Source organism: Parastagonospora nodorum (assembly GCF_000146915.1).
Source record: "Parastagonospora nodorum SN15 chromosome Unknown scaffold_22, whole genome shotgun sequence".
In the NCBI taxonomy this organism is placed as follows: domain Eukaryota; kingdom Fungi; phylum Ascomycota; class Dothideomycetes; order Pleosporales; family Phaeosphaeriaceae; genus Parastagonospora; species Parastagonospora nodorum.
In genome coordinates, this window is record NW_001884570.1 from 430059 (window position 1) to 454739 (window position 24681).

The window sequence follows — 24681 nt, forward strand, 5'->3', positions numbered from 1 at the left end:
GTTGATCTTGCGTCTGGCCGCTTTGTTACCCTTTCCCCCTTGTCCTCCTTGTCCACACTCGCCGGCCCAGGTATATTACCTTATCGTCCCTCTTTTGAGATCCTACAGCTTTCGCCGCGTTCACTCATTCACGCCCGAAACTCCTGTCTAGCGATCAGTCACTCATTCACCACTCACCAACTCACCGCTATATCCACATACGCATAACGCTGTTGAACGACGTTACGATCCTTTCGACAACCGATACTCACCACCCAAACTCAACATGCGTTACTCTTCTGCCGCGGTGCTGAGCACCCTCGTTGTTGGTCAGGCTGCTGCCGCCAACATCCACAACCGCCACGCGAGCTTCCACGCCCGTCGCGAAGCGTAAGCAGTCCGCGCAACGCGCACGTTGCGTCGCAATCACTAACAGTGCGCAGTGCCTCCAAGCGCCAGGACCCTGCCGCCCCCGTCAACTGGGATGCGCTCAGCTACGACCTTAAGGACGTCAACTGGGAGAAGGTCAACTGGAGCTCCGTCTTCGCCTCGTCTGCGGCTGCTGCCACCCCGACTCCTGAGGCCGCAAAGCCCGCCCCTGTCGTAACTCCTACTCCCGAGGCCGAGAAGCCCAAGCCTAAGCCCGCTGCGCCTTCCAGCACCGAGGCTTCCTCATCCGCCCCCGCACCTAAGAAGACCGATGAGCCTACCAGCGACAACCCCATTGGCGACCTCGTCGATGATGTCTTCGCTGGTGTCGCCTCGATTGCCAACAAGATCGGCGCCAAGGTCGGCAAGAACGACAAGCAGAACAACGGCGGTATCTGGATTGGTGACGACTCCAAGTGGGGTATGGAGGTCACCAACACCGGGTAGCGACGAGGCCGTCTACTACTGCTGGCCAGGCCAAGGGTTTCGACGGCATGTCCATCAACAAGTGGGTGCCCGATGTTTCCGTCGGCCTGAAGCCCGGGAAGTCCGTCAAGCTCTCCTTCGCTGCCAGACGTTCCTGCTGCGTGCGCCCCGGCGACTGCCAAGAACGCCCTCGCCCTTTTCGGTGGTGTCGACAACACCTGGGCTGAGGTCACCTTCGGCCAGTGGGGTGCTTTCGACGTCTCCCGTAACGTCAACATGAAGGGCTGCAACATCAGCATGAAGGGCTCCAAGTGCCTTTCTGACATGGAGACCTGCGTCTTCAAGTGCAACTCCGGCGACTCTTGCGAGAAGGGCTACGACCTCCACAACTGCAACGCCAGCAACGGTGGCGGCGGCGGTTACGACGTCGTCATGCAGGGTACCGGCGGTGGTTGCGCCATGGCCTCTGAGGGCGAATGGATCAAGGTCACCTTCGACTAAACGCCTCGTCGTTTGTTGGTCGGAGTTGTAACGTCTTTCCTGGTCCTTTGAGCTCGTCTATATCCTCTTCCTCATACCCCCATTACTTTCGCCGTTTTGGATATTCATCGTCCGACTCGGGCAATATTGATACCCGCTGCGTTGCTCTTGGGTAGTCGGTTTCCATTACGGCTCTTAGTGGCCAATGTGTTTGTGTATAATTGTTTAAGTCGTTTATAGCGAATCCAAAGTAAAAAATAACTCTTCTTTGCGCTCGTGACGTTTGCCTGATGACTGACGTGAGTGTATGATGATTCGATGCGTGCGTCAGCTCGCTAGTCAACCGCAACGTGGAAGCCACTCATCAGGATATCTGGTGGAGACAAAGACTTGGGGTGTGGTGAAAGTGCGTCGTCAGGCTTTGTGTTCTTGTTGTTGTGAAGAAGCACGGCATCAGTACGTCGATGCAGTCGTGTCTTCCGAACAATGTATTTTTTGAAACACGTTGACTGCCCGCGGAAACACATTGTCGTTTGAAGACAAAAGAGAAGCGGCAAGGTAGTGGAAACCATCGGGTCCGATCGTTTTATCTTCTCTTCAATTGTGTCAGCTGGTGGTATGGCGTATGCACAGCAGCCACTCACCTCTACCATGCTTTGCTCATCTCAGAGTCAGTACACGAACTCTTTGATCAAGACAGGATCCGGGCGATGACAGTGCCAGCGCGAGAAATGTGAGGTGACGTGATCAGTGTTGACGCCACGAGGCAGCGGTAAAACTCGTGCCCGCTCTGCACCTACAATGCCAGCTGATAGTCGTTAGAGGTGAACTCATTACAAGTTGCTAGTAGAGTCTGGATGTATACGCAGCTGTAAGATTATCTACACATTTCATTAAAGATCTTTGAGTGCATCCAAGCTACCTCATCACCTCTTCTCATTTGGAAACCGCGGGCATGAATTGCGTCACGGCTTTACGGTGACAAATATGAGGCGATGTACGTGATCAGAGTGGTGATGCTAAAAATGAGCGACACAGCGAGGCATCGAGGAACGCATATAAGAACAGCAATCGCGAAGCACGCAAATGAACGAAAACAAGAATTAGGGGATCGAGAGGTGAGGTGTGAAGAGGTGAGTGGAATGCAGTCAAGGCAAGCGAGGCACAACGACCCATAGACACGGTTGGGGAAGGCACATACCACCAGCTGAAGGAAGGCACGATGGCTGCGTAAGGGGACCGACCACGCATTCTCAACGTGTGCTTGGATATTTTGTGCGGAGAACCATAGTTTGGTACCCTAGGCATGCCCTACTTTGTAACAACCGACATCACTCATCACAGTCACTGCGAGAATGTCAAAGTGAGATTTCATCTTATGATCATTTGCTGTTCGAAAAAACTGCCAAAAGCTGGAAAACTCCGCATGTCCCGTAGATATCTAAGCCAGCCCATTTTACTACGAATGGTACTTGTACATTGGTCGGACCAAGGCGACCCAAGATATAGCTAGCTCCGTTAATGCAAGGGGAAAGAGATGCACTTTTACTTCTCAGACGAGACGAGCATTTACAACTCGTCGTGGTCAGGCTCCTCCTCGCCGGCGCCACCAGCTCCGCCGTAAAGCTTGGAGGTGATGGGGTAGGCGACGTCGGAGAGCTTCTGGAACTGCTCGTCAAAGTCCTCAGAGGCGGCAGTGGCGGCGTTCTCCTCGAGCCAGTCCTGAGTCTCCTTGACGGCGTCCTTGATGGTCTCCTTGTCCTCATCCTCGATCTTGCCACCAAGACCCTCCTCATCGTTGACCTGGTTCTTGAGGCTGTAGGCGTAGTTCTCGAGCTTGTTGCGGGACTCAATGCGCTCACGGTTGGCCTTGTCCTCCTCAGCGTACTTCTCAGCCTCCTCAACCATGCGCTCGATGTCTTCGGTGGTAAGGCGGCCCTTGTCGTTGGTGATGGTGATGCTCTCAGCCTTGCCGGTACCCTTGTCGACGGCGGAAACCTTAAGGATACCGTTGGCATCGAGCTCGAAAGTGACCTCAATCTGGGGGACACCACGGGGCGCGGGACTGTTATGCTATTAGCTTCTATAGATTCGAGTGGATTGTGAAAAGGTGACTTACGGAATGTTAGTCAGCTCGAACTTTCCGAGATTGTTGCTGTCAGTCGAGTTAGTCGAGAATTCCACAGCGACGCTTGTGACGATTAGAAGATTGGTGGCGATGAAGGACATTCCGGTCTTTGGCTTTGTAGTCGCAGGGTTCGCAGTAGAGACCACAGCCGTCGTCGACAACAGATTGGTGTCGGGGAGTGGCGGTGTGGCGGTCCAACCCGAACCGCGTTGCGAACGATTTGTCACAGGGAGAGCAGTGGAACCTTTGCTCCTCGACATAGCGCTTGCCTCTGGCCAGGTTCTTGGGCTGCGATCTCTTATTGCACACAGCCTTGTAGTCGAGGAACTCCCTGTGCTCTTCTGGACTTCGCTCTGCCTTCTGCTTCGCATCCCATTCTCTACGGACCTCTCGCTTCCTCTGAAGAGCGATAGCGGCCATGAATTCGAGCTGTTCAGCAGTGAAATCGAGGTCGTCGACTCCGACAATGACGCCTTCGGTGAGGGGATTGTGAGATGAAAGGCCCGCCCATTCATAGTCATCGCGCGACCAAGGACCAGGCGGAAAGCCGTACTTCTTCTTCCGATTGTACATAGGCCACAGAAGGAGATGAAATGCGGCCTCGATGGCGACGAGTGCAGTGCGGAATGCTGGGACATGTGCTGGGGCAGGCATAGGACAGTGACAGAGCAGTGCTGCGTGGATCTGTTTGTAGCCCTGGTTCTTCGCATCTCGGACTCGACTGGGCTCGACGCTGCGGTTCTTGTGTTGTAGGAGGCGAGCTCGAACTCCAGCTTTCTTGGAGTCAGAGCCAGAGCCGATGTATACCGCGTACCGTCTGCGCTTCTTGAGGACGAGGACATAGACACCCCATAGTTTGGTAGGGACGGTGTCAGGGAGAGACAGGAACCAGTCAACGCTTGGTGGAGAGCTGCCTTGGACGGCGTCGAAAAGCCCATCAACGAAGGTGAGGCCGAGCTGAGGAAAGAGAGCGGCCAAGCTGTCATAAGCAGGAAACAGAACGCGAAAGCGAGGATTGATCCAATCGGGGACCGAAAGGCACAGCCAGGTTGCGTGTAGGATGAGTGCTTGGATGTCGACTGCATCGTAGAGCATCTTGACTGCATTGCTTGGTTGCATCAGGCGTACAACGCGGTACACGTTGGAACGACTGACCCTTTGGCGTGAGGTGGGATGAAGGATGAGGGATGAAGAAGCGAGCGACGCGAGGACGATGAGGTCCGACGCGTCTTCGCAGCCAGAGGCAGGTGCGTGTGGGTGGTAAACATCCTGTTGGAGTAGGTGCTTCAGGCACCGAGTCCGCTGGGGAAGGTGCGCTCAGGAAGTCGCACCACCGGAAAGTCCAAAACCGGAATGTCCAAAGAGAAGAGTAAAAAGGGAAGGAGAGGGGAAGGAAGTAAAACACAAAAAGAAAAAGAAACACTCACTGATGGCATGTTAGCGGTTGTCATGTATCGGGGCTCTGGTTTTGCTTACCTTGTCCTTTGTCATAGCGCGTTCGCCTTCGAATACCTGGATAAGGACTACGGGCTGGTTGTCGGCCGCGGTGGAGAAGATCTGGCTCTTCTTGGTAGGAATGCTGGTACCACGCTTGATGAGAGTGGTCATGACGCCACCAGTGGTCTCAATACCGAGAGTAAGCGGGTTGACGTCCATGAGGATGATCTCCTCAGTGGCCTTGTCACCAGCGAGAACACCACCCTGAACGGCAGCGCCGAAAGCGACAGCCTCGTCGGGGTTGACGTCCTTGCGAGCCTTCTTTCCGAAAAACTCCTCAAGCATAGCCTGAACCTTGGGAATACGGGTGGAACCACCAACGAGAACAATGTCGTCAATGTCGGACTTCTTGAGGTTGGCGTCCTTGAGCACCTGCTCGACAGGCTTGAGGGTCTTCTTGAACAGGTCGTTGTTGAGCTCCTCAAACTTGGCGCGGGTGAGGGTCTCGGAGAAATCCTTGCCCTTGTGGAAAGACTCAATTTCGATCTTGGTGGTCTTCTGGGAGGAAAGCGTACGCTTGGCCTTCTCGACCTCACGCTTGAGCTTACCCATGGACTTGGGGTCCTTGGTGATGTCGACGTCGTTCTCCTTGTTGTACTTCTTGGCGAAGTGCTGGATGACACGGTTGTCAAAATCCTCACCACCAAGATGGGTGTCACCAGCGGTAGACTGAACCTCGAAAACACCCTCCTCAATAGTGAGAATGGACACATCGAAAGTACCACCACCGAGATCGTAGACGAGGACCTGGCGCTCGTTCTTGTCGGCGACCTTGTCAAGACCGTATGCCAAAGCGGCCGCAGTGGGCTCGTTGACAACACGGAGAACGTTGAGACCGGCGATAGTGCCAGCGTCCTTTGTGGCGGCACGCTGAGCGTCGTTGAAGTAGGCGGGGACGGTAACAACAGCGTTCTTCACTGGCTCGCCGAGATAGCTCTCAGCAATCTCCTTCATCTTGCCGAGAACCATGGCGGAGATCTCCTCGGGTGTGAAGAGAGTCTCCTTCTTGAGGACCTCGACGCTGACGCGGGGCTGTCCGCCCTTGTTGACGACCTTGAAGGGGAAGTGCTTGATGTCATTCTGAACGGCCTTGTCGGTGAACTTCTGTCCAATGAGACGTTTCTACCAAATAGTCAGTATACGTGTGTTGGAGGTGTAGTGCAGGGGCTGCTTACGATGTCGAAGATGGTGCGTCCGGGGTTGCTTGCGTACTGGTTCTTGGCGGCGTCTCCGACGAGGCGCTCCTCGTCGGTGAAGGCGACCCAGGAGGGAGTGATACGGTTACCTGGGTCGGGCTGTTAGCTAGAGCGTATTGTGGGGATTGTGTTCGAACTCACCCTGGTCGTTGACCATGATCTCGACCTTTCCGTTCTTCATGATACCAACACAAGAGTAGGTGGTTCCCAAATCAATACCAATAACAGGACCGGAGACTGCGTTGGAGTCTTCCTTGACAGGCTCGTCCTGGGCGTGTGCCGTCTTCGCCAACATCAGACCGCCAACGAGGACGAGCAGAAGGTAGAAAGCGATGGACCATGTCGAGCGCTTGCTCGAGGTCCGTGAGCTTCGTGCCATTGTGTGTTGTGTGAGCAGTCTATGCGACTGAGAAGGCTCGGGTGCCGGGGTGGTGGAGCGATACTCTTTGGGAGCTCGCCGTGTGGTGGGGGTGGACTTCTCAGAAGATCCGGGGTATAGAAAGGAAAAGCCAAGGAAGAGACGAGTTGCGGCGACTCTTCAAGGTTGGTTGAGGAATGAGGAGGGAGAGAGTTCGTCGGCGGAAGGCAGACGTTATATGGAGAGCGAGTGCTCGACTATTCAGAAGTGGACAGTTTGCGATTTCGACGTCCCTTCCTGATGCGGCCTAGCGCCACCTCAGTCCAAAGCGCCACGGTGGTTCTTTCTCTTACCGCACAATCATGAGCCTCAAAATCACTTTGCCCGTGCAGCAGCGTACAGGACACGTGTAATTCGACCCACTACTGGAACTTTCTATTACTATTCTTGTGCTTGTGTTACCGCCTGCCTAGACATAGCACGCCGTGTTGTTGTAGGCTGCCGCATTTGCCTCCGAGGCTCGCTAAACTTTTGGCTGGGGTTGGCAAATAGCATTCTGTCCTCACCACTACAAGCCCGCCGCGGGCATGTCTCGTGTAAAGGACCCTCTCTAATCGCGTATCGCACGCAGCCCCGCGCTTTGGCGAATTCAGCCTCATCTGGCGGCGCATGGTCGAGCGTCTCACCATCTGTCCTCTCATCACGAGGCCCAAGCGCGCCCGACATTGCCATCTGTTCACTGCGCCCATGACAAAAGTCCACCCCAGTGACTCTTTCATTTGTTTTGCAACGTTGCTCGAACATCCTCACGCGGCATGGTCCACCCTGCGCCTCCAGAATGACTCTTTCACGATATCGACACGTCTCCGCTAGCTTCTACATGAGCTTGCTTGGCTTGCTGGGCTGGCGCATCTGCCTGAAACTCGTCGTGAAGACACATTCCATTTGTGAGGATGCCAGATGTCTTGCATGCTGTCCACTCAGCCTCCGTGTCTTGGTGTTCTCGCCTACCCAATATTTCCATGTTCAAAGGCCGACCACCAGAACCTCAGGGTCATTGATCTTCCTTGTGCTCGGAGGGAGCTTTCGCGAACCTTCGCAGCGTCACCGCCATGTCACCACTCACTTATGCTAAGCTTTCCAAATGCTTCTCCGACTGCAAATTCTCTCGCCGTCAGACTACGCTTACCGCTTCGAGTATATCATGAAGCCATCGAACACTGCACTAAAGGTTTGGCATCGTGAGGCATTGTGTGTGGCTAAAACTGTGATGGCCCGTCAGTTAAGCCTTTACACGAGGCGCATATTGCGAACACTGCATCGGTCCTTTTTGTTACAGAGCATCTTGGTATACTCGAAAAGGAAGATTATGGGCGGTGTCAATCACAGCACTAAATATTGGCATCTTAGTGACGCTTGGAAGTAAGACGTGAGACTTGGTCGAAACTAACGTATCTGTTTCTGTACCTGTAATGGCTAGTGGTCATCATGTCGCAGAAGGCACGACTTCCGATGCCCCAGTACATGTCATTACAGCAAGAAACCAATTACTTTTGATTCCAACGTACGAATACGGCCGTGATGGTTCGCAATCATCCATCCAAACGAGAAGTACTACATGAAGAAATTCGTGAAGACTGTGAGCTGCCCGGCGTAGATCGGCGTCACTTTCGCCGACAGACGGTGATTGCTGCTTACAGCATTGTTCAAGAGAATGCTTGGTATACTCGAAAAGGGAACTTTCCGACAGCGTTAATTGCAGCACTAAATATTGGCACCTTGATGTTGCGCTGAGGATGAGACCAGGATGAGGTTACCGTAGCAGTAACATGGTCGCAAGCTATTAAATGGAGAATCGTCTAGACAGGTACCTGCATGCGCTTGGCCGCTTGCCCAGCGAGATTTCTCGCAACTTCGAACTCAAAATGTGTCGATCACAAACGCCTCCAACTTCGAAATACTGAAAGCGGCACTCTTGGCTCTGAAGTATCGATCGCAGCACTTGAGGCTTGGGGGCCGCCTGGCGTTGGTCGGCGCCACCTGTTCCAGCAGACGGTTTTTGCCAGGTTGAAGCCGAGAGTTCACCGCACCATGGCCGCAAGGTTCAGGGCGCCGAGCACGCTGCTTACGAATCCCCTGGGAAGGAATGCACAAGCATGCAAATGTCTGGTGAGAGTGCCATGAGGCATGCTTTGCAAGCTCGTGTTCTGATTGTAAGGTAAAGCATTCCGTTGTACCATTGATGGTTTTCTGTATGCAGCCACTCAGCGATGAAGGAACTGATCTGTGATGTAACCCACTACGAATCGCTAGACACCAAGCCTCTGTCAGCATTTGCGAACGTGCATGCATGCGCAGCATCTTGTTCGGCTTACTGGCTTTTGCCCAGGCCATTGAGGCTAACTGCCGCCTCGTCGACGTTTTCTTCACGGCGCTACTGGCGCACAGCATCAAGTTGTGGTGCATTTGCATTCTTACAAATCAACATAGAGGCTTCTGCTTGGTACTGGGTGACGTGCCTTCCCGAAAGAGGAAGGCGGGGCATGGCTCCTCAGATGGACGTCACTTTCGAAAAGTGTTGGAGAATATAAAGTCGTTGGAGTCTCCAACCTTTGCTTCCGCATCAATTGCAGCTTACAACCCTCTCAAACCATTTTATTCTTCCCCAATTCACATACTGCAGCAAACATGGGTGCCGAAGCCAACACCGACAAACCGCATTCCCACCATGCGATTCCGAAAGATATTCCCGAGGACAAGGGTCTGAAGAATGAAGCTGCACCTGGTGTATGTACACTCATTGAACAGTCGCTTCTTGGATGCTGACAATGCTAGATTCCATACTTCACGCCGCTGCAAGACCCGCCAGCCGGAACTGCTCTTGGTATGACCGATGGCAGCTCCAAGATCCCCAAGCTCTTCACCCCACTTAAGCTCCGCGGAATGGAGATGCAAAACCGTATTGCACTATCGCCTCTATGCCAATACTCAGCTGAAGACGGCCATCAAACAGCATGGCACCTGACCCATCTTGGCGGTATCATCCAGCGTGGCCCAGGACTTACCATAGTAGAAGCTACTGCTGTACAAGCAAATGGCCGAATTACGCCCGAAGACTCGGGTCTCTGGAAGGACTCTCAAAAAGAGCCTCTTCGCAAGATCGTCGAGTTTGCACACTCACAGGGCCAGAAGATCGGTATTCAGCTCGGCCACGCCGGTCGCAAGGCCAGCACTGTTGCGCCGTGGTTGAGCAAGGGCGATATTGCGGGCAAGGAACTCAACGGCTGGCCCGACAATGTCCATGCTCCTTCTGCTATTGCCTTCAACGACAACCATTGCCAGCCCAAGGAGATGACTCTCGATGACATTGAGAAGCTCAAGTCCGACTTCAAGGACTCTATCAAGCGTGCTGTTGATGTTGGTTTCGACACGATTGAGATCCACAACGCCCACGGATATCTCCTACACTCCTTCCTTTCGCCCGCCTCCAACCACCGCACCGACAAGTACGGTGGCTCATTCGAGAACCGCACCCGCCTGACTCTAGAGCTTGTTGACTTAGCTCGCGCAACAATTCCCAAGGACATGCCTCTTCTTCTCCGAATCAGCGCCACAGACTGGCTCGAGGAGGCCGGCATCAACGGCTGGACCCTCGAAGAGACCGTCAAGCTCTCTGAGATCCTCGCTGAGAAGGGTGTCGACCTACTTGATGTCTCATCCGGCGGTCTCCATGAGAAGCAGCACATTCACGGCGGACCGGGCTACCAAGAGCCATTCGCCAAGGCTGTCAAGGACAAGGTCGGCGACAAGATGTTTGTTGGTACTGTCGGCTCCATCACCAATGGCAAGCAAGCAAACGGCTACCTGGAGGATGACAACCTGGATGTCGCGTTTGTTGGCCGCATGTTCCAAAAGAACCCTGGCCTTGTATGGGCATTTGCCGACGATCTTGGTGTTGAGGGACGATGGGCAAACCAGATCCGCTGGGGCTTTGGTGGACGCGGTAAGAAGTAAGTGACTTGTGGCAGGCGCCTTTCCTATATTGGTCATAGAAGTGCTAGATCACGAATCGCATCCAGTATATGTACATGAAGTGTAGTAATATTTATTGTGTACAAAAGCTAAACTGGCGCTTTGAATATGAGTCTAATAAAGTTTCTCCCAGGGCCGAAGTCACGAAAAAGAATCAGTTCGCAAATGAGGCTGCTTTCACGATGCATAAGCAAGAATAGCTCATGCACTTCTGAGCTGTCGAGTCGGTATGTTTGCGCATGCATTATGTTGATGATACTGCATTTACTCTTTCTGCAAAAATCATAAATGAATTTAATCTTGACTTTCTGCATTCACATGATGATCAAGTAACAGCACTAAACAATCGGTTGCAACTTCTAGGGCGACATGGCATCCGAACGAGTTTAGTTTGTGGCTTAATGATTGGTTAGTGAGTGTTGCAAGACGTCATGTCTACCGTCGCGCAACGACATCTACGAGGGTATCCAAGCCTGCAAACAGGGCCTAGACTGTCGAACCATTCAACCACAATTGCCTTGCCGGTCGAGACTTCTTCACCCGATCTGAGCAGAGTTCGCGTATTCCCATCTTCAGCGAATCTTCCCATACCAGGGTTCTAGACAATGGGCAACGATACCGTCGTCGACCCAGCTGCACGGGACAAGTACCTTCTCCAAGGTCCGTCCATCATCCCATAACACGCCCGCTCTCCAATCTTACAGTATCCCAGTAACCGCAGGACCAACCTACGATCCTTCAACTCATACCGACATTCCCGTCAACAGCTCCACGACAACCCCGATAGACTCCCCCCTCGCAACAACCTACCTCACCGTGCGCATAAAAAACTACCACGGCTTGCCCTTCGACTCACCACCAACATGCTCGTATTTCCAGCACCCGCTGCACACCTCGGATCGATATTCCATCGCCTTCTCCTTCGTGCCGAAGAGGGATCTGAACGGCAAGGACGTCGTTCATGGGTTTGATTATGGACATAGTATCAAGCACCAACTTCCCCCCGGGTTCAAGTATGCGATGAAGATCGCCACGAGTATGTTGGATCCCGGGCTGTATAGCGATGCGTACTGCGACGAGCCGTATCTTTATGGGCCGGCGCTGTCGGGGCTATTTTCGATTAATGTTGGGGACTTGGTCAGCGAAAAGGCTGCGGAAGAGCAATTATCTACTCTGGAGAAAGAGAACGGGGGCGTTGTTGAAGAAGGAGCGTCGTGCGCATCGGGCGCGCAGATACGGTCTGATCTCAATATGCCGGCGAAATTCAAGAAGCGCAGGAAATTCTTCCTTACGCCGCAGAATCTGGAGAAGTTTACGTTCGAAAAGGGAAGGATGTATCACGCGGATTTTTTCAATCCGCATTTGGACTTTGCGGAGTTTAGTCTGAGGTTGCCCGGGTTTTCGATTGGGGTGGCGAGGTATATTGATGAGAAGACGCATCATTTGAGGTATGTGTTGAAGGATAGGAGCACGGGGGAGGTGGCCTTTGTGGTTTTTTTCAAGTTATTGTTTGGGGAGGAGTTGGAGAGGGTTAAAAAGGAGAAGAGGGGGGAGAGTGGGCAGGAAGAAAAGAAGAAAGAGAGTCTATCGAGTGTGGATGGAAAGCAAGGACGTGAAATTGAGGATGTACGGAAGGATGGCCACATTACTGAAACTGAGGTCGAGCAACCTTCAGCAGAGCCGACGCCGCGAATCGAGGACGAAGAAGCGAGCGGATACTCGCCTACTGCTGCTGTGACTTCGTTGACCAACAACGTCTATGCTGCGCTCGTCGCGATGGGCTTGTGGGGTGATGGTTCCCCGTCTTCAGATGAGGTTGCGCAAACTCTAGATCCTTCATCACAACCATCTGACCCGTCGTTGGACTCGCGCGTCGACGCCATGGACGATGCGACAATAGAGCAGTATTTGCAAAGCCGACAGAGCAATGTGTAGATCTTCGAAGACGCGCCTCGGAAGCTTGTGATCAATAAGTTTCGCCCTGGTCCTAGATAGCAGATCGTGATGGCAGGAACCTAAATCGATGATTGACGGGCGGAGAATTTGGCAGCCGCTGACGCAGTGCGTCGGATTCCCTCTTCTGACACAAGTGCGATGTAAGCGTGCTGTCTGTCCGAAGTTGACATTGCTGCAAACTGCAACAAGGCAAATGCCACGAAGTGCCCTTTTGACATGTCTGTGGCAACCTCGGTGTTTTAGTGATCGGAACGTTGCCCCCACCACGCGTCCGAGTGCCCCACCAATCTCACTCTCGAAGCCCATGAAACCCTCCTTGAGACGCCCACTGCGTCTCTTGCTTCGCTCACGGCAACAATACACGCAGCCGGCAACGCTTATTTCCCGGTGGCAGGCAAGCGTAGACGGCGCCATCAGCCACCAGTCGTTGTGGTTCGCTGGCATCTGGTGACAGGATCAGCGCTCGGAAACTCAAGCTTCCATGCACTAGAACGCTTGGTCGCCAAACAAAGGCGCCGCAACGACGCCTAACGCACGGCATTCAACGACCCCGTAGAGCGCGTCCCTGCTGGGGAAGCATGTGTTCCAGTAAAAGCCCTGGCGTGGCGCGGCATCATGCGTTCCGGAGTGGATGAAAGTGTGGTAACGTCGTTTTGGCCCATATGTACAATTTCAGCACCGGGCGCTGGCGCTGGTCGAGGACCTCTTTTTGCTCCGCTCGTTGATCGTTGCGGTGTGCTCTGCTCTATTCTGAACCTTAGTGTAGGGCACATGAAGTATTACCACCGAACCTAGTAGCGCAACCCTCGTCATTTCGGCCCGGATATCGTCGTTGGAATGAGAAAAGAGGATATGTTAAGGACTTACCTTGACCTGGCGCTGTTGTGCCATCCGCTCCTCGCTTTCCTCTCCGTCTCGCGCCCAAAGTCAAAATACTCCACCATGGCAATTCAAAATTCCAGACTCCAGTACTTTCTGGTTAGTTTTCTTTCTATACTGGCGCTGAGATATGCGAGTACGTCGTATTTCTCTGCGTCGGCGGCGGAGTTGGTCGCAAAGGCAGAGATATGCCAAACTCTCGACCAACCAAACCCAATCGCAGCGCAATATCCAAATAACGCAACTGGTGTCTTGAACGGAACTATTGCCGTGCTACCGATATCTCTGGACCTCGCGAGGAGCTTGATCCCATCACAATACCGCATCCTCGAACACGCATATCGCGCTCTCCTCCCAGACTTCCCGGCAGACATGTACCCAGCCCTTGTGCAAGCCGTCCACGACCACGACGTGCAAGCCATGGGATTCAAGATTCCCGATTTTTCTGTACGTATCTCCTTCCTCACATCCACCTTCGCATGTTTCCAAAAACTAACATAACTCTAAGCGCGCCGGCATCGAATTCCCCTTCATCGACCTGCTCTCCGACAACTCCACCTCCTTCAAATACATCCCCACGCTCTTCATGACCGCCGGCGCCGCCATCGCCATCAAGGGTGCACAGGACTACGGCCACAAGGTGTTCGAATCCGAATTTAACCCGCCCTGCGACGCATACCGCGCCACCTCGGACGTCGCGACATCCTTCTGCGCCACCGCGTCCGACGCACATGTCGATACTACATTCACCGCTTCCCCCGCTACCCCCCAGTTTTCTCTCGACTTTTTCAAAAACATCACGAATCAGGTCATGTTCGCCGACGGCAAGAGCTGCGATAACATGATCCGCCTGTTCAACACGAGTTTGTCGACGGCGCCGTATGGGATTGAGAGTGTGCGGGGCAGTGTCAAGGCGCAGGTACCAGGGCTGTTTGAGCGGGAGCAGGTGTGGGATGGAGTCGAGGGGATTCGGTTCGCGTCGGCGTTTATTGAGAATAATTATCTGCCGTGTGAGAATTTCAGGGGGTATGGGAGTGCGTGAGGTGGGGGATGGATGATGGAGGCGAGGGACGTGGAAGGAAGAAATATACCCCCAAACTCGTGATTAGAGTTTATCTGTACATAGAACACTTGCTGAGGAAACAGTCACATGAAGTGTGGAAGTTTTCCTGACAGCTTGAATAATCCAGGATTCGTGCTTTCATTATACATATTCCTGTCCTTCCTTCTCACCGCCCGAAAATCCCCTTCAACCTGTTGACCTTGCCCATCAGGATCCCCTTGATGCCACCAGCCCCGGCCGGCACCTCATCCACGCCCACAAACCTCCTGACTAACAAATTGAAAATGTTCCCAAACCCTAGCGCCATGACCGTACTCGTCAGAATAATCACGTTGTACGGCATACTAAAGTCCGGCGTCGGGAGGGGCAGTAGCAGCGACGTTGTGCGTATATAAACACCCTTGCCATCTCCCTTGTTCGGCGACAAAACACGGATAATCGCCGGCGCGGCATCGAAGCCGCGATTCGCATCGGGCGGGTACTCAGTGTAGCGCAAGATAGCCTTTTCAAAGTCGTACGTAAGTGTGAGTGTAGAGTTGGGCGGTATGAGCATGCGGAGTTCGAGATGTGTGCCGCGCTTCCGGTCGATAGCGGGGCGGTAGTATGTTTCCTTGATGGGGCTGTCGGACGTGGTGTCGAGGCGGGCGCGGAGGGTGTGCAGGTAGGGCTTCATGAACCAGGGGAGAGACTCGAGGTAGACGAATTCAACCGTGTCGGTTGTGGAGGGGCTGCGGATGACGGATTGGGTGCTTCCGCGCTCTTGACCATGGCCGTTGATGGTTCGTGCTGCGAAGAGGGGTGGGTTGGGGAGAACGAGGCCGGTGGTCATTCGTTGTTCGGGAAGGACGAGATCGAAGCTTGCGCCCACGGGCAGTTTATAGCAGCGGAGTGTGTCAGAGGCTAATTTCGCTTCTTCGAATTTTCCGGTTGTTTTGACCTCTATTGTACGCTCGGGTGGAGCGTTGATGCAGAAGCTGTTTGCTGCATCGCCGGTTTCCTCTGCAAGCGGACAGGCTCCCCGGAGTGGCCTTCCAAAGACCTCCTCCAGTGTCCATGCCGGCTCTGTGCCCTTGTTCAGAGGATAGCAGGTATCGTGTCCGTTGTAGCCTTTTGACGTGTCGCACTCGATCTGGTCGATTGGCAGGGGTCGAGGGATGGGGTTGTCCTGTGGTCGCTTTGACCTGGCGATATCCAAGACCATATCCACGCTCTGCTCCATCTCTACTGAGCAATTGTCACCGGTCGCGTCACAGACAGGCCGCACATCGATGGCCATGGTCTGAAACGATGCGTCAAAAAGCTTGTGGCCGTCCAGCAAGCTCGACACACCAGCCTTGCCCTTGCACGGAAGCAGCTTCAGGAACGGTGTGAGATTCTCTGTACATACGACCTCGTGGGGCAGGGTGCCATGAAGCAGGTGGAGATTCGATGTGTTGCCATGGTGGCCCTCTGGGGCGAATGACATGACGGGCCGTATCGTCTTGGTGGCATCGATGAAGTTCATCGAGGCACAGAAGAGGCCAGAGAGGGCATTGGTCAGGGTGAGCCAACGGGCAAATGCTCTGTTCGCGTCAATACAAGCTCTTGGGCGTGGATCACACGCCATACTGCTCCTCGTTGTTCGCCTCCACCCACGCCCACAATTCGACGCCAGTACCTCCTTCTCTTGCGCCATTCGATGGCCGCTGGCCCCAGCTGTCCGCGTCCCATCGCCCTACACTGAATCTGAGGTGGAGCTCTTTTGCGTGAGCGTGTTGCAGGATGCTGTCCAAAGGACCTCGGGAAGTATCGGAAGTTTTGCTGCTCGAACGCCGTCTGGGTCTCATTGCTGAGGAAGTTGAACGAGGCCAGAAGGGTGCCCTGGGGGAGAGGGCGGAGCAGGAGTTGCTCCCGGTAGGCGGTGCTCGCTGCAACGCATGTTGTCAAGGCATTGAGCGACCAGAGGAGCAGTGAAGGAAGCATCTCAGCATCTCATCCCTCTTTCGTTCAAGTGACTTTACTGGGGCTGGGGACGACGCTCAACGCTGACGTTGCGGAACGCCAGGGGTCCCTGTGCATGTGATTGGCTGCTAGCTCCAGAGCTTGGCATTGCCGCGGTCGCGATTTCTTCGAGGCTGACAGCTGCAACGACAACGCACATCTCCGCAACACTGAAACCCCGAGATCAGTTGACATCATGGCTGCCGCTGAGACGCGTAGGCTGCTTGGTGAGTCCCATCTGCTCCTCCCTCCTCCCGTGCGCGCATCACTAATACCAGGCAAACAGAGCAGCTCATGGGCGAGACGTCCATGTCTGGCACCGACCAGCGCGCGCCGCAACTCGCCATCACCGACCCCAAGGTCTGCCGCTCATTTCTCGTCGGCCACTGCCCCCACGATCTCTTCACCAACACAAAGAACGAGCTTGGCCCGTGCCCCAAGGCGCACAACGATGCGCTCAAGACCGAGTACCAGGAGGCCGACGCAGACCAGAAGCGCAGATGGGCCTTTGAGTTTGACTACATGCGAGACATGCAACACCACATCGACAGCTGCAATCGCAAGATCGACTCCGCCCAGCGAAGGCTTGAGAAGACGCCCGAAGAGATCCGGCAGACCAATGCTCTGGTACTTCACCCTTCACCCATTCCTCATTTCCTATTTCAGGCCGCTAATGCACACAGCTGAAAGCAATCAACGAGCTCACCAAGTCCATAGAAGCGGGCCTGCTGGAGATCCAGATCATGGGTGAAGAAGGCATGGTCAACATGGCCGTCCAGGAGTTTACCAAGTTGCGTATGAAAAAGGCTGAGAAGGAAGAGCGGGAACGGGAGCTGCGGGCACTGTCAGACACCGGAGGACCATCGGGTCACCAGAAACTCCAGGTCTGCGACGTATGCGGTGCGTATCTCAGCAGGCTTGACAATGATCGTCGTTTAGCAGACCATTTTTACGGAAAGATGCATCTCGGCTACGCTCAAATGCGCAAATCATACGAAGCCCTACAAAAGGATCTCAAAGGACGCGCCCCACCACGGGACGCGTTCGTATCCGCCGGTGACGATATGAACGGCTCTCGTGGCGGCCAGGCCGGATGGGGCGGAGGTGGTTACGCAGGTGGCGGTTATGGCGGCCGAGGAGGGCGTCGTGGCCGCGGTCGACGTGGCGGGTGGTAGACAGACTATCGTTGGATCCGGAGTTCAAGGTGTGTTATGAAGATTCCCAAAGGCGCGACTCACCACAGTGATTCTACGGCGATACCCATCTTCCGCCGAGTAATTGTACAACAGCAGGGCAATCCTGAGACCATTCTGGGGCATGGAGCTTCTTGCCTAGTCCAAATCAAAACATGTACGCTTTCTCCGAGATGCGCCTGAGATGCTTCTAACCGTCTTCAAGGCACCGAGTGGTACGGCCAAGGACATGTGTCTTGGCTGTGACAAGCTTCCTGTCTTTGTGGTACGACATGAGCTTGAAGGTACGTCTTGTGTCAGTCCGTCGTTTTTTGGCTGTGAGACCTCCGTGAAGTGCTCGTTGATTCGCCAGTCTCACGACTAGCCCCCAATCAATAACGTCTTACCGGAGCCCGCGTCAGTATGCCATTCAATGCACGGGAGCCTTGTAAACCTATAGAGTCCTGCGACAACTCTGATTCGAGCGCTCTGTACTACCGCAGGCGTACCATTCCTCATGCGGGCATTTCGCTTGCGTATACGGCACTAATCTGGTCATCGCCGAGCTCCGGTTGACCTCTGTAGGAACGTCGCGATACATACTTCGGAACGAGAAAATATGATTCTCACCCTAGGTATTAGACGAACACATTTGGACTATTGTTTGTTTAGTCCGCACTCACATACGACATGACATTCTCTGCATCTCCCTTCCTCCATCGGCAGTCATTTCCGTAATTGCCTCATGTCGTAGTACTTGCAATACAACATATATAAATTCAAGTGCCGAGCAACATTATGGACAAGCAGCATAGACCGCCTTTACTTCACCATGCAACTAACAGGCTTGCTATTGCTCACAGCCGCCAGCAGCGTTGTGGCTGTTCCAGCCTACGATGCCGGTATACTCGAGTCTGCCCACTGTTATCAAACATCGTCACTAACACCCAGCAGAGACTGACAATGTTGTCGAGCTCGAGGCTCATCCCAATCCTAACCTAGTTAGTCTACCATCAACTCAACACCTGGCCCGCCGGCGTACAGACATCCTGTCAAGACGCCTGGCACGCAGACAGACGTATCCCAACGCAAACGTGAATGAAGATCTCATCGGCGTTGGTGGCCGCATTTACATTACCAACGTGACCATGGCTGGTCAAAAGTTCGCCATGGTGATCGATACTGGATCTTCCGACACATGGCTTGCAACCACGAACTTCCAGTGCTTGGATCCCGATTATGGTACCCCACTTTCCAATACCTACTGCGCGTTTCCTAGCTACTACAATCGTGCGGGAAGCTCGACGTGGCGCAGCATCAACGCCGATTTCAATGTCACTTATGCTGGTGGCGAGTTCTTGAACGGCAAGCTGGGTACGGAGAATCTTGGCATTGGTGGCATTAGTAGAGGTCAAAGTCCTTTCGTGACTGTGAAGCAAACTATTGGAGCGGTAGATTCGGGATATTGGAACGGCGATGGGATAAGCAGTGGATTGATGGGTCTTGCGTATCCAGCACTGGCAAAGGGTATCAACAACCGCCAGCTGAACTACACCAGCATACTGTACACCCTGTGAGTCCTTCGAGTCTTACCAAAGAAAGACTCACATGCTAATGATCCACAAAGATTCCAAAACCCCTCCATCCCCCCTGTCTTCAGTCTCGCCCTCCGCCGGCCAACAACCGCCCAGCCCCGCGCCGGCGGCCTCCTCGCCATCGGTGGGATCCCCTCGAGCATCACCAACGACGGGCGCTGGGTGCAAGTCCCCGTGCAACCCCTCGTGCAAGGCATCTACGCCTACTATAGCATCACCGTCGACGGCTACGACATCACTCCGCCAACAGCATCTGGCACGCCCACCAGCTCTCGCGCACCCACCGCAACACCAACCGGCCGCTACGCCTCCAGCAAGCAAAACATGATCATCGATTCTGGTACTAGCTTGCTCTACTTCCCCGACGAAATCGCCTCATATATTGCTTCTCTATTCGACCCGCCCGCGCGCTACATCTCCAGCACAAACACGTACGTCGTGCTGTGCACCGCGCGCGCCCCACGCGTCGGCGTGCGCATCGGCGGGCAGAGCTATTTCATCTCCGAGGCGGATCTCATGAACAAGGGTCCTGGCGCCGTAGGCGGAAGCTATGTCGGCGCGGGAACCGGCGAGTGTGCGGTGGCGATCCAGAATGCTATGGGTGGCACGCTGGTGTTGGGAGATGCGTGGTTGAAGAACGTAGTGGTTGTTTTTGATTTGGCGAATGCGACAGATATTGGGGTAGGGGGGAGTGATGCGAAGAAGAATGGGGGTGGGGCGGTTAGGATTGTGGGGAGGGAGGTTTATACGTAGTGGGAGATATGGGTTGCTCTCCAGTTGCTGTAAGGAGATTTACAGTTCAAGATAGTGCTGTGAGGATTGTAGATGCTGGGATCCATCATGTTTTCCATATCATTGGTAGTATTATCCTTATGAGTCTCTACATGATGTCTCGTTGTATTGAAAGCTGCACATCGTAGCTGCATTGCAGTCTTCTATCCTTACTAATCTCCCACCTTCTACACACCTCTACCTCGCCAAAGCCACCTCGCATACCTCTCGCTCCACACATTCTAGCCATTAATGATGATGCCCCGTGCCCGTTGACGTACACTCGTGGGTCATAAGCCATGGCATCATGCCGAAATACACCCAGTCCTTCCATTCCAGCACGCTCATTGTGCGCAAACCCTACATTCTCACCGGCTAAAACGAGTATTGGAATGGCGGCATTGTCACCCCTAATGCCATATACTCCGATTTCAGGAATTAGGGTAAAGTTAGTGTGCGAGAAGATGATCATAGTGAGAATACTTGATCCTGCTCCTGCTGGAGGAACTTGTAGAGCAGGACTAGGAAGGTGGTGAGGATGATGGAGCATAGTGGGGGGGAACTGATGTTTTGGTGTTGTTGTGATGGTTAATCATTGCTATTATAGTCCTTCAGCCTATTGTACTGCTGTCCTAAATTGCAGGGATGGATTGAATTGTATATTGAGGTAGGCGAAGGATTGAATGTCAGGAAAGGTAGAAGAAGTACGAGCAACATGTGTTGGGGTTGCGAGCGACATGAGAGAAATGATGCGCTCGGGCTCGATGTAGGTGAAAAAGCAGGTTTGATTACCTATGATATACTGTCATTGTCTTTTTCCCGGCCCAGATTATGCTATTACCAGCGAGAAATTGACCAGCTGCTGCTTGATCGTTGTTTCAAGTCACGCTATGCAAGTGTCTCATGTATGCAATTTTCGCTATGCACAGGTACTTCACATACATTTAGCTCGCCAAAGCCTTCTCCCTCGCCTCTCGTTCCACCTGTTCCAACACCTGTGTCTTGCGATCCCACCACCAAAACACAACCAACACCACTGCACTAATAGGCAGGGCAATAACAAAAAACACCCATATATTCCGACTCGTCCCGTCAAACACGCGCTTGTCTGCAATCCCGTCGAAGAAGTTCATGCCGAAGAAGGACGTGACGAAAGTAGCGGGTAGAAAGGCCATGGTCACCCAGGCTATGCCTCGCATGGTGCGGCTGTCACGTCGACTGTCTTCTGCAATCTTGATGCTGAGTTCCTGGAGTTGGTATGCTCGGGCTCGTTGGAGTTCGTCTTGTTCTTGTCGTTGTTGGGCGGCCAGGTCTGTTATTTCTGCGCGAGTCTGAGCAATCCTCTCTCTCAGTTGATCCGGACGCAATTCGGGATGCTTCGAGACCAAATTGAGCAGACTATGAGCTTCGGAGAACGACTTTGAGTCTCGAAGGAGCCCGTTTGCCCAGTTGGCGAGGTCTAAAGCAAACCCGATTTTCCGGTCGAAATTCAACGATTTTATGTCATGGCTGCACTTGTTCAGCATGCGTATAGCCTTGCTGAGGACCCTGGCCCGTCCGTCGTTGTCAGAGATAGCGATGGAATCGATCTCGCTCTCAACCTGTTTCGCCTCCTCCTGCACATATTCGAGGTATCGTTCCGCAAGCCACCCTGTGAGCAATGACACAGTCGGAAACCCCGAGTCTGATGTCTCGACATCGGCTCTTGAGGCTAAAAAAAACTCGTTCGGATTAAAGATCTCCATATCGTACACGAAGAATCCTAACAGGGCTGTTGCAAACCCCGAACGTTCACTATCTATGTAAAGGTACAGAAGTGGGCCAGTCTTCCAAGGCGTTTCGAGCACGATACGTCCGTTCTCATTCCTTTGCAGCTGAGATCCGGTGGGTGATACATTAGTAGTGCTCTGTAATGGCTCCCAATTGTCGAAACGCATCTTTTCGAATAGCTTCTTCTGTACGCCAAAAAGGCGTCTTTTGTCGTAGGGATTGCGAGCAACCGGAGCGCTCTACCGCGCTGTTTGTTATCGAGCAGCGGGTGTGCACCCTTCCTGACCGATAGGAAAGCGACTGCCTCTTTGACTCCGTTGATTTGGGTAATTTCAAGCTTACGGCCAGTGTTGAACACTGTGTATGCTCGTGCGCCGGCTAACACTTCGTCCAAATCTTGCGCTGTTTCTGTTTTCGACATTTTTACTTGAGTCCAGAGGCGATTGTGAGATAGGTCATTCAAAGGCTGGAATCTTCAAGCTGAAAGATGGCTCAACTAGCTCGTGTCGCGTATGCAAGCCACATCTAGCCTGCTGATTGGGGGCCGTTTCAGCGCTCTCGAGGGAGTCTGGCACAAATCCAAAAATCCAAACGACATTTTGAAAGCTCAATAGTGAAGTATTATGAGACAGGACGCCGTTTTCGCGATCCTTTAGCAATAAGTGACTCTCTTCGACCCGCCAGTCTCTACTCAGCCGGTGCTCTGAAATACTGCGTCTTGATGTTGATTTCGTGGAGGTGATATGACTTGTCTTCATGCCACATGCCTTGATGTCTACTTGCAAACGCAGTATCGCTGCACCACTTCCATTGCACTACGCTAATCTCACAGCTCCAGTTTCTCCAATGCTCCCGGTCTTCCGTCCATGTTCATTATCTCTCGCATCCGAAATCGAACCTAGGTCCACACGGCCATCAACACTACGAAAAGGACCGTGACAATCTCCTCGTTGTTCACATAACTCGTGTAAGGCCATCCATCATCAGGGGACCAGAAATACCGTAGACAGAAGATGTGCAACGTGCTCTCAACGACGTGGTAATAAGCGAGCCTGACAAAGCTGTCGCGCCATGAGACATTCAGTGCCACTCTCTCCGATTCGAGTGGCTTCATGCGTGTCTGTGACCACAAGGCTTGATCGACAACACCGTAGTATCCCAGGAACATGCGACTCCACATGTCAGACCCGCATACCGAGATTATGGAGTTCATGGAAAAAGATTGATAACAATGTTTTGGTTCCAGTGTAGAGTTCCGAAAAATGTGCCTAGACATTGAAGGACCAGCAGGACAGAGACGAGGACCCTGAATACGATCGTCTTGAGGCGACGCATGCTGTGGTGGTCTCGGAACTTCGTCATCATGCCCGCGATTAGAACGAGGATATATGAAGGCCAGCGACGTGTTTCGACCACGTCCTTGAGGACGAAGCAGGGTGTGGCGGCACCGGAAAGATGTCGAACAAGGCGGAGCTCATGCCACCATTCTTGGTTTCTTCATGTCCAATCGTGTGTACACTCTGTCATAAAGCCAGGGCATCTCATGTAGGAAATAAGGGTAACTGGCCCCGGGAGCCATATGAAGGCGAGGAGGATGTAAGTATCCATCAGCATGAGTTTTTCCCTCTCTCCAAGAATGTACATGAAGGATATCGTTAGAAAAAGCGCGGTTTTATTGTTCTTATACAGGTGTCGAGACGAAGGACGGAAAATCTTTTGCATGGTTCTATAGTCGCAAGCTCTCAGTTTTGGTCCACTACGCATGGTGTGAGGTGTACTGCAACTCGACCAAGTCTTGCCCGATGATTGACCTCAATGAAACAAAGGTGCCGCCAGGCAGCGGCAAAATTCGTGTCCACTCTACGCATGCGTGCAGTGGTTTCATAGTTTTCAGGAGCACACTCATAAGTTTATAAGTTAGCCTGAAGATATACGCTATTCTAAGATATCATTATCTAGTTATGCTTAAGCTTTTGAGAATACACAGGCTACCTTAATATCTTCTCGTTGAGTGGATGCTGGTGGTGCCGACCATCAATCTGCTGGAAGATTTGCCAATGTTGAGGTTGGTTGAGTGACCCTGAGGCATACGATGAGGGATAGGGAGGGTGATAGGTGAGCTCCTTCGTGTTCAGTGACGTCTGGAGTACATTTCTTGACTCATGTTGCCTAAGATGTCCTTGGATCATGCCTTACCGACTATATCAACACTAACAGCATCAGCACGAGATGCGTTGCCCATGAAGCCAGAGCTTGTGAACGCTTCCTTTGAACCTCACGTCATCAAAAGTTGTACAAGAATATTCCAATCTCTCCACTCACACTCACACCACCTAATCTAGTCTTTATCTTGTTACCGAGCCCGTGCCTGAGCTTATAGCAGCCTAGGGAGGCGACATCAGCATGCAGTCCCGCGTAAAGTTTAGAATTGGGCACATTAGCTTGCCCTCCGCTCAATCCGCTGACCAAGTTAGATGAGAACGCGCCGAGGAGGGAGCGTCGCGCTGACATAGATGTCTTCACCACAGAAGAGCCGACGCCAATCTCGGCTGTCATCCATCGAATGCTCGGGTATCCAATCGAGTACCCGCGGAAATCAGGGGAAAGATCGCGCGCGCCCATACCCTGCGATAAGATAGATCCAGAGGATATTAGGCAGAAGAGCTGGGCTGACAGCCGATCTTGAGAGACGAGACCTGAGAGGAATTGACGGACACTGTTGTTAATCATGGCTACGTCTGTGAATGAATCTCTCCTACCCATGTTGGAGATCATTTGGACTTGGTATTTGTTTCAAGTTAAGGGCTGGCTTCTAGCAAAGAATACCTCGCGTATCTCTGAGCTTACCTGTATGACACGATTCGCTAATCGATGGTCTTCCACAGAAACGTCGGCATTTATTTTTGTTGATCAAAATGAGCTGCAGGCACGGCCCATTGTCAAACGTCTGCGAATGATTGCCGAGCCTTG

The 24681-nt window shown here is 53.0% G+C and overlaps 11 protein-coding genes across 11 annotated transcripts; 6 read left to right on the top strand and 5 right to left on the bottom strand.

The window, feature by feature from the left end:
• Positions 1-124: 124 nt before the first annotated feature.
• On the top strand, positions 125-1575 carry SNOG_12475 (hypothetical protein). Its single transcript, XM_001802645.1, has 2 exons — positions 125-369; positions 423-1575. The coding sequence occupies exons 1-2, from the start codon at positions 266-268 to the stop codon at positions 853-855; spliced, it is 537 nt and encodes a 178-aa protein (XP_001802697.1). The 5' UTR covers positions 125-265; the 3' UTR covers positions 856-1575.
• Positions 1576-2678: 1103 nt separating this feature from the next.
• Positions 2679-5242, bottom strand: SNOG_12476 (hypothetical protein). Its single transcript, XM_001802646.1, has 3 exons — positions 4919-5242; positions 3434-3469; positions 2679-3379 (listed from the first exon to the last, which is right to left on the bottom strand). Exon 3 carries the CDS (start codon positions 3330-3332, stop codon positions 2697-2699), a length of 636 nt encoding a protein of 211 aa, XP_001802698.1. The 5' UTR covers positions 3333-3379; positions 3434-3469; positions 4919-5242; the 3' UTR covers positions 2679-2696.
• Positions 5243-5756: 514 nt separating this feature from the next.
• Positions 5757-6653, bottom strand: SNOG_20135 (hypothetical protein; the record flags this gene model as incomplete). Its single annotated transcript, XM_001802647.1, has 3 exons — positions 6277-6653; positions 6115-6224; positions 5757-6061 (listed from the first exon to the last, which is right to left on the bottom strand). Coding segments are annotated over exons 1-3 (653 nt in total), but the record flags the coding sequence as incomplete, so codon positions are not given.
• Positions 6654-9181: 2528 nt separating this feature from the next.
• SNOG_12477 (hypothetical protein) lies at positions 9182-10507 on the top strand (the record flags this gene model as incomplete). The annotated part of the gene is made up of 2 exons (XM_001802648.1): positions 9182-9280; positions 9329-10507. 2 exons carry the CDS (start codon positions 9182-9184, stop codon positions 10505-10507), a joined length of 1278 nt encoding a protein of 425 aa, XP_001802700.1.
• A 623-nt stretch (positions 10508-11130) lies between these two features.
• Positions 11131-12460, top strand: SNOG_12478 (hypothetical protein; the record flags this gene model as incomplete). Its single annotated transcript, XM_001802649.1, has 2 exons — positions 11131-11185; positions 11313-12460. The coding sequence occupies 2 exons, from the start codon at positions 11131-11133 to the stop codon at positions 12458-12460; spliced, it is 1203 nt and encodes a 400-aa protein (XP_001802701.1).
• A 1272-nt stretch (positions 12461-13732) lies between these two features.
• Positions 13733-14402, top strand: SNOG_12479 (hypothetical protein; the record flags this gene model as incomplete). The annotated part of the gene is made up of 2 exons (XM_001802650.1): positions 13733-13807; positions 13869-14402. 2 exons carry the CDS (start codon positions 13733-13735, stop codon positions 14400-14402), a joined length of 609 nt encoding a protein of 202 aa, XP_001802702.1.
• Positions 14403-14589: 187 nt separating this feature from the next.
• Positions 14590-15927, bottom strand: SNOG_12480 (hypothetical protein; the record flags this gene model as incomplete). Its single annotated transcript, XM_001802651.1, has 1 exon — positions 14590-15927. One exon carries the CDS (start codon positions 15925-15927, stop codon positions 14590-14592), a length of 1338 nt encoding a protein of 445 aa, XP_001802703.1.
• A 672-nt stretch (positions 15928-16599) lies between these two features.
• On the top strand, positions 16600-17768 carry SNOG_12481 (hypothetical protein; the record flags this gene model as incomplete). The annotated part of the gene is made up of 3 exons (XM_001802652.1): positions 16600-16630; positions 16690-17030; positions 17087-17768. 3 exons carry the CDS (start codon positions 16600-16602, stop codon positions 17576-17578), a joined length of 864 nt encoding a protein of 287 aa, XP_001802704.1. The 3' UTR covers positions 17579-17768.
• A 639-nt stretch (positions 17769-18407) lies between these two features.
• On the top strand, positions 18408-19923 carry SNOG_12482 (hypothetical protein; the record flags this gene model as incomplete). The annotated part of the gene is made up of 3 exons (XM_001802653.1): positions 18408-18487; positions 18648-19148; positions 19236-19923. 3 exons carry the CDS (start codon positions 18408-18410, stop codon positions 19921-19923), a joined length of 1269 nt encoding a protein of 422 aa, XP_001802705.1.
• Positions 19924-20050: 127 nt separating this feature from the next.
• SNOG_12483 (hypothetical protein) lies at positions 20051-20289 on the bottom strand (the record flags this gene model as incomplete). The annotated part of the gene is made up of 3 exons (XM_001802654.1): positions 20051-20077; positions 20138-20172; positions 20223-20289. 3 exons carry the CDS (start codon positions 20287-20289, stop codon positions 20051-20053), a joined length of 129 nt encoding a protein of 42 aa, XP_001802706.1.
• Positions 20290-20885: 596 nt separating this feature from the next.
• Positions 20886-22132, bottom strand: SNOG_12484 (hypothetical protein; the record flags this gene model as incomplete). Its single annotated transcript, XM_001802655.1, has 2 exons — positions 20886-21739; positions 21955-22132. 2 exons carry the CDS (start codon positions 22130-22132, stop codon positions 20886-20888), a joined length of 1032 nt encoding a protein of 343 aa, XP_001802707.1.
• Between the last annotated feature and the right edge of the window lie 2549 nt (positions 22133-24681).